At 40.3% G+C, this 12,826-nt stretch overlaps 1 protein-coding gene and 2 long non-coding RNA genes across 5 annotated transcripts in view; 2 read left to right on the forward strand and 1 right to left on the reverse strand.

The window, feature by feature from the left end:
* fam172a (family with sequence similarity 172 member A) overlaps window positions 1-6,543 on the forward strand; it is a 157,844-nt gene extending 151,301 nt beyond the window's left edge. The window contains exon 11 of the mRNA XM_023273696.3: window positions 4,045-6,543. Coding sequence (XP_023129464.1) covers window positions 4,045-4,205 — 161 coding nt within the window. The 3' untranslated portion in view covers window positions 4,206-6,543. The remainder of the gene's footprint in view (window positions 1-4,044) is intronic.
* Window positions 1,345-12,826, reverse strand: part of LOC129349142 (uncharacterized) — a 25,051-nt gene continuing 13,569 nt past the window's right edge. For 2 of the 3 annotated variants that reach the window (XR_008602011.1, XR_008602009.1), the window contains one exon: window positions 4,310-11,034. This is a non-coding gene — a long non-coding RNA (uncharacterized LOC129349142). Of the gene's footprint in view, window positions 2,185-4,309; window positions 11,035-12,826 lie in introns of those variants that run through there. The other variant, XR_008602010.1, reaches the window with a different exon arrangement.
* Window positions 9,383-12,826, forward strand: part of LOC129349143 (uncharacterized) — a 4,904-nt gene continuing 1,460 nt past the window's right edge. Inside the window, exons 1-2 of the long non-coding RNA XR_008602012.1 lie at window positions 9,383-9,783; window positions 10,857-11,005. This is a non-coding gene — a long non-coding RNA (uncharacterized LOC129349143). The remainder of the gene's footprint in view (window positions 9,784-10,856; window positions 11,006-12,826) is intronic.

A 12,826-nucleotide genomic window follows, 5' to 3' on the forward strand; every position in this document is an offset into this window, starting at 1 on the left:
ATTTTTGCTTCATGATTATATCATTGTTCATCTCCTTTTTTAATTGAAGCTCATTAAATGTTTAACCCAAATGTCACTATATTTGATTAAGCACTCATAATTGTTTAAAGAAATTCAATTCACACAAAGAAAAGTATCATCACTTTGCATTCCCCTTCAAAGTGCTCTTAATAATTTTAATATGTATTTATATTACAAATGAAGTAAAGAGATATGGCCCCCTTCACATCAATGTAATTATGAATCACAAAAAAAGAGTTTGATTCAAATAAAATAGGCCATTTGTACACAAGCAATTAACTGGTGCGGCTTTAAATAATGTAGCCCAGATGGAACCTAATTATAGTCGGCATGCTTTGATTCGCGCTTCTTGTCAGAGTATCACTCGGGGCGTCACTTTGGCTTTTCAGTCACCTAGCGTTTGTTTTGAAATTTGTGACAATCAGAGCCGATTACCATTTGTAACAGCATGCAGCGTTTGGTGCAGAGGGAAGAAAGCATGGCCCATAGCTATGGAGGAGTTTCCTTGTTTCCCGCTCAAAACTCTCCTCCTCTGTTCCCTCACCTCACTGCACGCAAATGTTAACAACTATGTATGTGTGCTTGGGGCAAGTGAATGTGAAAATACATGTGCGAGTGTGTTCCATCCATGAGTAGACACTTGCAAGTGATGAGCGTGTGTGTGTGTGTGTGTGTGTGTGTGTGTGTGTGTGTGTGTGTGTGTGTGTGTGTGTGTGTGTGTGTGTGTGTGTGTGTGTGTGTGTGCGTGTGCGTGTGTGTGTGTGTGCGTGTGTGTGTGTGTCAGCATCTTGTAACAGTGTAGAGTCAGAGGGAGATCAAACAGTCAGTCAATTACCTTGAGAGGGCTCCAGTGGCTGTGACAGAGAGGAGGAGGCTAAATATCCCAGATCAAATACTCTTCTCTGCCTGTCACATAATGAGGCAGCCTCACCAGGCTCAGACAACACACACAAAATGGTCAAACACAGGGCACAGGTCAGGCGCCGCATTGAAACTGTGCCATGACCTGAGCAAAGAGCACATGAGGGAGCTCTCACCACAGACCACGTTTCTGTGCCGACTCTTTCCTGCCTTGCAGGGAAACATCATCACAGTGCTGTGTGCATGCGTGTTGTCTTACCTGTAGGTCAGCTGTCATTTTATTACAACTATTCCTTGCAAGAAAAATCTCTGTTAAGTTAGCAATTCCCCAGTGCTAATTACAAACACACAGTGAAAGCAAAGAGAATTTTCTCTGTATCCCCCATGACAATTCCCAATGTTATGGAAGCTCAGCAGTAATGTAATTATCGTATTTACAAGAAATGAGGACAATAATGTCTTTAGAATAAACTTTATTAGATTAATGCAATTACAATAAACCCGTTAAAATTAGCACATGCAACTTAATTGTTTTTATTGTTAATTCAATAAAGAACACATGAATACACAGGATACTTTATTGTTCAAGTTCATCAATTAAATACAAGATACAAGTTATAATTAAAATCATGAAAATGGAAAAGCTCTTGGTCCATTATATCTTTTGTTAATATATGAAATCAATTCCCATATAAGAATCTGCTTAACAGCTAAAAAAACCTTTTCCAGTAATGGGTTAAAATTGAGGATAAAGTAGTATTGGCTGTTTATGGGTTCACTTTACACACGAGATACAGCCAGATGACACCTCACCGATTCCCACATCTTTTAAAGATATTACTTTGATTTGTGGCATAGTTGATGTAATTCTGTCTCTTCTTCTCTCCCGTCTCTCTCTCTCTCTATCTCTCTCTGTCTGATCATTGGGGTTGCTCGTTTAAATCAATGGTCACATCTCAGCTTTGACAACATCCATTAGGTTCAACATACTGTGGCTATTAAAGGAAGAGTGGGCATAAGTTGTTAAAGGAGTGTTTACGTCTGTATGAGAGCGGCTTCGTGTCTCTGCATGTGAGTGTTGTCTGAGGCAGTGGACTTCGTTTCTGAGGCTTCACCATATAGAGGGGTGGAGCTTAATGCCAGAGTCATTGGAGGGGCACAGGCTCATCTGCATATTGGCACAGAGACACTCCCCTGGTGACCCTGAACTGCGATGGGATAGGGTGGAGAAGCTGGCGGCATTCCGGAGGAGTTCATCGCCAGTTCAGGGTGAACGAGAGAGTGCTGCGGCATTGATCGCTTCTGCAGGAGAAAAAAAAAAGGACAAAACAGAAGTAAAACACTAGTGAGGGAGGGACCAATGAGACGGGGAAAATGGAGGAGGTGGAAAAAGATCACAGCGCCTCAAATTGGATATAAATGATAGATTAGAGGTGTGAGAGGGCTGTGTCTTTGTTTCTAGGGATGGGTGTTATGATGAGCCCTACACAGGTAGCAGAGTCACTGAGAGAGCTGGGTTATTGACTACCATGATTGCCAGGCCAGTAAATTTGACCCAAGGCACTGACTGCCGTCTGCTTGCTATATAGTGCACAGTGCAGTCCCTTATCACAGAGTGATCGAGAACCCCCTTACATCCTCATACACACAAATTACACACATGCACACACACCACCACAACTGAACTTAAATCCATTCTTAGCCCAAGACTCTGCATTTGCCCCCAGTCTCACAGTCATACACATAAACCCAACACACATGCAGCCACACCATCTCCATTAATGCGTCCAGGCAGGGGTCAATCTAATAAACATGGGGTCAGTGCAGTGGTCATCAGAGGCCTGTCTATGGTGAGAGAGCCTTTAACGTGCTTCCTAATTGTATCCCTGCGGCCTTCTAGTCTAGCTTTTTATAGCTGATACAGTGTACACAGAGGAGAGGGGAGGAATGCAGGATGGAAGGAGAAAGCAGCTGAGGTAAAGATGTCTTTCTATGTGTACTACTGATCTGACTCATAGAAGGGTTGTGGCTTTCAAAATTTCTCTGCTGGGACCAGCTTTTTTCAAGCAGCTCTACCTGATTTGAGACACTTCTTTTTTCAAATAAATCATAGGGACCCATTGTCACAAACAAATGCAGGTTGCAACAAAAAAATCTGAAGTGTGCGAATAAAGATTAAAAAAAGAAACCCCATTACAGCCACGCTTCACTTCATCCATCCCTCCGTGCAAAGACATCTTAGATCTATCTATAAAGGATAAAACTCTTAATATCATTTCACAGCAAACCCATTCCCCCTCTGGGAAACAAGAGGGCACCTCTATATGGCTTTTCAGGTCCAGTTACAGTTATGTTGCTAAGCAGCTGAGCTGCTGGCCAGCGGCGGCAGAAACAAGCCATTATCTGTTACTCCTGGACAGTTAGTGAGCAGGAGTAGAGATGAGCGGGGCACCAGCTGCAGCCATGATCCATCCTCATCATCGATGTTTCAATGCAGAGCCAAGGAGTTCTGTAGTAGAACTATCTGCCATCGAGTTTACAGGCTATCCAACTAAAAAGCTGGCCTGTGATACCCTAACCCTCAGGAACCTGAGGCGCATGTACCAGATTTCAAATTTCAGTGTGACCCCAACTTGGGAACTTGCTAACCTGGAGGAGGTCAGAGGGAAACCCAGCACTGCTGCCTCCCCCCGCCGCCACCAGACCACCTGATATGTTCGCTGGTTACCTCTCTCTAGCTCGTGTCTTTCCTTTCCTCAATCAGTCCTTTAGAATGAATGACTACCGCTCCACTGGTTTCACTTAGTGCACCCATTGTGCATATCTCTGGTTTTGTTGGAAGGACCTCTTTCCATCTCCTTGGACGTGCAGCGGTGTTGACTATCAGGTATCCGCTTGGATAACATATTAAGGCTGTCCCATTGGGCTAGCGGGTCATAGGCTGCCATGGCTCTCACGCATAAAGCCTTTAGGTTTGCATACGGAGATGCAGTGCATTGTGGGAGTAGTCAGTCTTATGACACTGAATGTCATTTCTAATGTTACTTATTTATACATGATGCAGAGTAATCTTTTTAATAATACGAGAATATTCATCATGCACTTTCTTTCTCTCCAGCATTACAGTAAGAAAATATCTTTGTGTGTCTCTTGTACATGTAGGCACAGAGAGACATGAGCTGACCTCCTGGATGAGTTTCACCTCCATCTTCAGGTTTTTCAGTGAGGTCCTGGAGGCGAAAGAAGACGAGGAGGCGGAGGAGACCTGCAACACTGTCACCACTCGCAGCAGCTCCCTCAAGAACAAACACCAAGATTTGTAGGCAAACCATCAACAGTGACTTGGAACTGGCGGAGATGTGGGGTGGGGGTGGCGAGGGATCAGCGGTGGGGTGCAAAAAGGGTCCTGTCTGCTATTTTTTTCCCCTTTTCTCGCCCTGTTTCTCTGTAACCTCCCACCACCTCTCCTTTCCCACTCTTTTCCCTGAGTGTCATTTCTCCCTTCCAGCCCTCCCTGGTTTTGCGCACACATAGCCTTCTTGTTGTAAGAGACAAGAGTACAGGGTCACCGTGTATACATCACAATAACGTTTTGCATTACTTCTAGTTGAGTGCAACTGTCAAAGCAATATGGGCCTGAGTGTTAGCGCTTCCCGTGGGCTGTGGCCTGGCTGCGGGTACAGGCCACAGCAGCAGAGATTAAGGCTGACAGGCGCTGTGCACAATGCGCTGTGGTGCACCTCTAATTGTCCTGACATCAGCCTGAACTGAGCTAATGCCCCGCCTGCCCTCCAGTCTCCACTGCTCAGCCTCTCCCTCCTCTCCCTCTTCCCCCCCCGGTCCTAACGCCTGGACTGCTTACCCTGAAATTAGCTCATGTGGAACAGCATGTTCTGGTAAGACTCGGTATCATTTAAATCTGACTAATGCCTCCTTTTTCCTGCATCCCATACCCACCACAGGTTTTAATAAGACTGAACTCTCTTCACTCATGACTGTTTGTTTTAACAAAGCATGTTGTTTTTAGGACCTGTCTTTATTGTGTGACTCTTCCACACACACAGTCAGCTTTTAAGTTTAACTTTTACTCATTTAGCTCTGTGAGGGACATGGCTCTAACCTGCGCCATGTATTTCTGGAATTGCAGTTCTTATTAAAAGAGAGATTTGTTTGTTTTTCAACTTTGAGCTAAATTTGAAGGCAGTGTCTCATACACACATTCAGACTATGTTATTTTTAATATTAAACCAATGTCTCTCAGAGCAAGTAAGTGAGTGTTTACTTTAGTACATCTATGGGTTTGATTTGCAAAAAGTGTGGAGAGTTCATTTCTCTGTTTATTATAAATATATATCTTTTTTTCCAGTGTGATATCCTTGAAATTGATGTCTCTGGATGATTGAATGCGATGAAACAAATAAACCAAACACAACCTGTTCTGAATATGGAAAATTCAGGACACTGAGCATATTTAAAATCACTTAAAGTCAAGCATCAAAATGGGTTTGAGGGATATCTCATTTTAACAGGAGCCAGAAGTCAGCTCACAACACTCATAAAACCTCAATATATCGCCTTACACATGTCAGGAAATCCAAGATTTCAATATTATTCTAAGCCGGAATGATATTTCCTTAGATGTTGGAGAAATGTAACATATCCATTTTTTTTCTTTCAGCCAAAGTACTCTTCTTGTGTACTTAGAAGTGACAAAGTTAGCTCAATGCTCAGCTGCACATAATCTGACTATGTGACACAAACATGGTAATTTTTTTTTCCATAAAGCTGATGTGTTTTATAAACCACTCGAGGCTTAATGGAATACATTTCTAATGTGTCATGACATTAGTAAAAACTCAAACTGGATACTAAGTCTTATGATACCTTAGACACATTCTCACATATATACTTCTCTCTCCTTTCTTTTCCTTTACTTCCAACAGTTACCATTGTTAAACTTGTACACTGTGAAATCCTGCCTCGTCTGCCCACTGTGTATGGTTTAAGGCTTTTGTGGATTATCTTTCTGCTGTAATCAGACAAGTGTGGCTGATGGTTGCAGGCCTAATTTCCTTTTAATTTGATTCAGATCTCTCCAGGTTTCAGCAAAGAAGTTGGCTTATTATTTGATTTGATGAGTTTCATTTCCAGATACCATTGCTCATCTTTCTGCTTTTCAGCTACAATCAGTTCATTTTTCACTCTGCAATTTGTATATTGTTGCCTTAGGAATAAACAAGACTCTGCTCACTGTTTTTAATAATATCCAGCAAGCCATATGTGAACAGAACTAACGATGTAAGAGCAGCCTAAATCCAAAGCACAGTCTGCAAATAAAAGTGGACTGTTTTTGCCAATTGCTCTGGAAGACGCTATTTTTTGCAGATGGTTTATTTGTTCTAATCGTTTAAGAAACATGCCTATGTTGTTTCATCACAGTACAGGCTTTTGGTTTATTGAAAGTATCCTGCCAGGTCACATACTTTGCTTATATTATCAAATGTTTTCCTCCTCCTCTTTTGATCCATCTCGGGTTTTAAACGACTGTCTTTAAAAATTATTTTTATCGCTTCTGCGACACAGTAATTACTTTAACATGATTTCATTTTTGTAATCAACTCATTAAAGAAAAAAGCAAACAAAACGAATCTTGCATCTTGATTATGATATTTTTCTGTTTCATTTTTTTCGTGATGCTCTTTATTTCTGTAAGTTTTTCTTGCCAAACATCTGAAGTTGTTTTTTTTGTTTGTTTGTTTTTTTACAGATTGCCGGCGCACATTATAGATGTATTTAGAAATGCAAAAGTAGCATCGGCCACCTGTTAAGGATCTTTTTCAGGTTTCTAAACTGTTAAAATAACTAATTACACTATAGTTCAGTGTTGCTTTTTAAAGTTGAACAGCAGATAAAAGTTTCCTGGGTTTGGATTTTTAAACCTCCTCAGCTATAGGTCAGGTTATTCTGAGACAGAACCATATGTTTAAATTGATTATATCGGCAGCAAGAAGCGTGTCAGAAGGAAAACAAACTATAAACTGTAATACCCCTCTTTTTGGTCATTAATTTAGGTAAACTGAGCTCCCGCCAACCCAGCGAGGTTTTACGGCATCATTTGTTTTCACACGGTGAAACCGATCAGGTCATTAAACGCCCCCTCAATAAATCTTTAGAAATCTTTTCCATTAACCCCCGAACAACAAGTGGAACCAGGCGAGTTCCCCTCACACAGTGTCAGGCCGCAGATTAAAGAGAGGCATTCAATCACACACACAATCACACAGACACACAAGTGAATTAGGCTCGACTTTCTGTCTTTAAACGTGTTTAGAACTTCCTTGGGATATATACGCAACTTCACAGCTTCGGTGATACAGGAGAAGAAGAAAAAACTCATTTTTCCCCCTCGTATTAGTTAGAATTTCCAGAGTTTAATTAAATAACCTGCCTTCTGTCCAAAGCTAGTAATGTAAGAGGTAGCCTATCATAAATTATGACCTGCAGTCAGTTATCATCAAAGGCAGGCGACTAATAGACTACGCTGAGGATTGCATTATATTTTCGTCCAGGAATTAATGTATGCCTTAAGACTTCTTCACAATCTGTTAAGTGCACTTCAGAGATTATATGGCAATGTGAGAAGAAGTGGAAAACAAGTTGAGAGAATCGTCACTGCTTTTGAAGTGTTCTCAATGTGTGGGCATCTGCCGCTGCATCAAGTCAAGCCTTGTGACAAAGATGATCTCTTTATGTCTCAGGACCTTCCAAGGAGGGACCCCCTCCCTAGAAAAAAAACAAACGAGAAAGTCTGATTCGATGGAAGTTAGCCCACCATGTGAATGTATAATAGGTATGTCTGATTTGATTATAGTTTTCACTCTCCCAGCTATTGTCGTCAGTTCATGGTACAGACAGTAACAGACAGCTCCACACTGAATCATATCTACAACGGAAAATAACAGCTGCGGAGCTTTAGGATGAAATCCTGCCAAATGGGGGGTCTGTGCTGTAATATCAGCTTTGGGGAGGAGGAGTAAGGGTGGGGACCATGACATTAAAAAAAAAAAAGTCGGGGATCCCCTGTGCTGCCACACAGCCTGATATTTCAATTTTTACTTAAAGAGAGTTGTTGTCACGCTTGCTTTCTCCTGCCCACTCTGATATGCACGCCATCCCTGCAGAAGATGAACTCTCTTCCAAAGGAACCAGGCATTAGGCAAAGTTGGAATGTCACCCTTCTGACAGCCCCCTCACACACACACACACACACACACACACACACACACTCAGTCTCCTTCAGCACTCTCCAGCGGATCACTGTCAGATCACTATTTGCATAATTATATGCTCAGCTCAGAGGAGAAAACTAACCCCTAAATTTTACGGGTCAACTAACTGCAACAATCAGTGTTTTATCGGGTATGCTAAGGGAGAAATATCTTTAACAATCATAGTGGAGGGACTCTCTTTCTCTCCCTCTTCGCCTCTTCTTTTATCAATTCATTTCAATTACATTATTGGCATGACTGCTTATCAGAAACAATATTTCCAAAGCAGTTTAAAAAATGTAAATTCAGCCCCCACCCTAGCCTCAAAAATAGAACCCCCCTCTCTCTCCGTGTGTGTTTCTTTCTTTCTTTCTCCTTCCCTCTCTCTTTCTCTCTCAGTCCGTGAGCAAATACTTTTTTATCTATTGACTGGGAGAATGTCTGGCTTAAGCTTGAAGGTGCATTCAAGATTGTATCCCTTCTCCCCTTTCCTCTATTCTGTCCCCTCCTTTTTTCTCTCTCTGCCCGACTCTATACTGTGTTTTTCCTCAGCAGAAGAGGTCTTTAATATGGGCTCTGTATACCAGAGAGCACAGGACTCAGTGGCCGGTTTCGTTAGACATCATTACATATTCATTGACTTGCAGAGAAACCGTTTAATCCAATGGAGGAGACTCCTCTTCAATCGCCTCTCTGGACTCGCAGACTGAAACAAACACTCTGGGGCCACGGGCATTAAATTTAGGAAAAGGCTTTAACTGGGTAAAAGAAGAGTGAAGTCTGAGCTCAGGTGCTGCACCAAAGAGGGAGCTCAGACTGGGATGAAGGGCTTCTTAAAGCTCCACATAAAAACACGCACGTGTACTTGTAATTTCACTTCATCCACATTTCAATTACGCACAAATGCAGAGAAACGTGTAAGTAAAAACTTAAGAAAAAAAAACGTGTGCTCACATGAACACACCTGCTATTCTTCTAGGTCCGTGTACGGATCTGGTAGTTGGATTTTCCGTTCTGAAACGGGTATTGGAAAAACAAAAAAACGAGTGGTTATTTGATTTTCATTTTAAAATACAAAAATTTAAATTGAAATACAAGGCGTTTTTCCTTTTCGTGATCAAAAAGGGATATACGATTTTTAGAAAAAAGGCTTTGATTTTCGTTTTATATTTAGAATAACAAGAAAGTAAAATCAGTAAGAGACAGAAACGAAAAAAGATCCGTTTTTTCATTTTCTGAGACCGGAAGTGGTCATCAGCAAGTGTGGAGCCAAACAGAGTACGGTGCATAGACTGTACATAAATTTTTTTTCGTGAGTTTTCATGGTCAAAATGAGAGATCAGGTGGCCGATCTTAAAATAAATCAATATTGATTTTTTTATAGAGCGTTAAAGTTTTGCGAATCCAGGGGGCGGGACTACTTAATTGACAGGCCGGTCTGGAATGATTGACAGGTCCTATGGAGGAGGCAGCAGAGACTCTGCTCTCCTCGTTTGGATTAATTCTGATATAATAACTGTTGGTTTATTTATCGGTGGAGCAGCAGAACATTTTCCACAGACAGTTTTCCTGCCCGTTGGCTTGTTTTACCCAGTTTTCTATCAGCAGACACTGAAAGGACTCTAATAGTTCGGTAAGTAAATGTTTATTTTCGTATCGGTGCCGCTTTTAATGCACTTTATATGCAACTTTAGTGTCAGATATAATGTGTGCCATGCACTCCAGATGTTGGTGGAGTTTGTTTCAGTGTGTGTTGACCAGAGAAGAACGTTAGCATAGTAAATATTAGCTTTAATGATAGCGATGCTAACCGACCTAGCTGCTCAGTCGTAGCCTGATTAAAGCTAACGTAGCATCAAGCTAATGTGTTGCGTTTCATGTAAACAGCTGAAGTGTGTTGTGTTACTGTGATGTGGTTCATTAAGTTCATAAAACTGTGGCTGGTTGACATTAATGTAACGTTCAGGAAACTTAAATGTGATTAAAACAGTAACGTTAATGTTCTAGTTGTCAGTAATCAGCTTTAATTTGACACTAAAACAGACTCTGATAGTTTTAATGACATCAGTTTCATTAATTTGTTGAAAATTGTCTCATTTGTTGTTGTGATGTTGCTGCTGATTCATTAAAAGCAGATGATACGTGTTGAAGATACGTTTAGTTCTAGTATCAGAAGTACAAGAAGGAAAATGGAAGTTTAGTTCTGCTACATCAAAGATTTCAGGATTAAAATAACTAAATGAGTCTTTATGCCTCAAACTTTATTTTTACAATAAAGAAATAATGAAATAATCACAGATAATAAAAATATAAATAGCAGAGAAAACCTGAGAGAAGAATTTCCTGAAAAGTCTGTGAAGGAAAAGCAGCTTTTTATCCTGAAAGATCAGAATCAGCTCCAACATCTGCATCTGACATCATCAAGTCAACCAGAAAGAAAATAAAAAAGAAAATGACTTCTTTCTGATCACATCTGTTCCACTGCTCACAGTGTGCTGCTGCTCACATTTTTCACATTTATTTATTTTTTTTATTTTTACGTTTCACCCACAGCATGCTTTAGGGCAGCCGGGTCAGACTTGATGTTTGAAATACTGACCGACAGCTCAGATTTAACTGTGTGTAGTTCCGTTTTGATGGGTGTTAAACTTTCACTCAAAGCCTGCCAGGAGCTGGGTCTTTTAAATAACCGCCGTCTCATTACAGAGTGAAAGTAGCAGTTCCTCCTTAAGGTCAGAGATTGCAGCATCTGAGGGCCTCTTCAAAAGAAGATGTAGTTGATGAAGGCGTTCTGGAGCAGGACCAGAAAGACCACGACCAAGCAGCCTTGAGATCTTAGGCAGCGTCTCCCTCAGGTGGGTGTCAACGGTGTTCACGGTCAGGTCTGTGGTAATCCCGTCAGAAAACAAAACAGAAAAAAATCTAGATTATAAATCAACATGTAACCAAAGCACTCTGTGTATAACGCCATAGTATAGGATGTAGTTCAGAAAATGTCAAAGTATAGTATACTTTTCAAGAATAACATGGTATGGCCTGTAGTTCATAGTATAGCATGTTGGCAAAAAACCCCAACTGATTATTATGTGATTCAAAAAGTTCAAAATGATAGGATGTTGCCTAAAATTGTCATGTATGATATGTGGTTCAAAAAATGTCATGGTGCAGTATATTGTGAAAATAGTGTTATTCAAGAAAACATCAGAGTATAATATGTTGTCTAAAAAATGCCATAGAATAATATTTCATTACACAAGTAAAAGTATAGTAATTTTGAAAACTGTTCAAATTCTTATACGTTGCTAAAAAACAAAAAAAGCTAAAACAAAAAAAAACGTCATAGTAATATGTCAATTTAAAAAGCCTATAGTATAGTGTCACTCAACAAACGTCATAGTATCGCATGTGGCTCTAAAAACGTCATAGTATGGCCTTTGATCCAAAAAACGTCATAGTGTAGCATGTCGTGCTAAAAATGTCATAGTATAGCATGTCGCTCTAAAAACGTCATAGTATAGCATGTCGCTCCAAAAATGTCACAGTATAGCCTTTGGTCCAAAAACGTCATAGTATAGCATGTCGCTCTAAAAATGTCATAGTATGGCCTTTGGTCCAAAAAACGTCATAGTGTAGCATGTCGCGCTAAAAATGTCATAGTATAGCATGTCGCTCAACAAACGTCATAGTATAGCATGTCATCCAAAAAACGTCATAGTGTAGCATGTCGCTCTAAAAACGTCATAGTATAGTATGTCGCTCTAAAAACGTCATAGTATAGCATGTCGCTCTAAAAATGTCACAGTATAGCCTTTGGTCCAAAAACGTCATAGTATAGCATGTCCCTCTAAAAATGTCATAGTATGGCCTTTGGTCCAAAAAACGTCATAGTGTAGCATGTCGCGCTAAAAATGTCATAGTATAGCATGTCGCTCAACAAACGTCATTGTATAGCATGTCATCCAAAAAACGTCATAGTGTAGCATGTCGCTCTAAAAAGGTCATAGTATAGCATGTCGCTCTAAAAATGTTATAGTATAGCCTTTGGTCCAAAAAACGTCATAGTTTAGCATGTCACCGAAAAAACGTCAGAATATGGCATGTCGCTCTAAAAACGTCATAGGATAGCATGTCGCTCTAAAAACGTCATAGTATAGCATGTCGCTCTTAAAACATCATAGTATAGCCTTTGGTCCATAAAACGTTGTTTTGTCCCGGCTGTCTGAAGTAGGTGAGGAGCAACACCAAAACAGTCCAAACGCTGCTTTCCAGAGGGTTAGACGAGTATTTATTTGAAAGAGGAAGTTTACAACAACACAACATGGGATAAAATGCAAATGGGTGTTAGTGAAATACAAATAAACAGAACTAAAAGTGAACTTCATGTTGACATTGATGGGCATTCCAACCAGGAACACAGTAAAAGATAATCAATACGACGACTCCAGAAATGTTTTCTTTGAAAAAAAAATCATCATGAATTTTGGCGCAAAAAACGCCATAGTATACTATGTCAAGAAAAAAAATGCGGTTTCTCAACATGTTGTAAAAACGTATCATATACTGAAATAATGTAGAGGAGGCCATGAAAAACACTCCAGAAAGGTTTTCTTTGAACAAATAATCATCATGAATTTTGGCGCAAAAAAAAAAAAACGCCATAGTATACTATGTCGACA

The sequence above is a fragment of the Amphiprion ocellaris genome, chromosome 6 (genome assembly GCF_022539595.1).
Source record: "Amphiprion ocellaris isolate individual 3 ecotype Okinawa chromosome 6, ASM2253959v1, whole genome shotgun sequence".
NCBI lineage: Eukaryota > Metazoa > Chordata > Actinopteri > Pomacentridae > Amphiprion > Amphiprion ocellaris.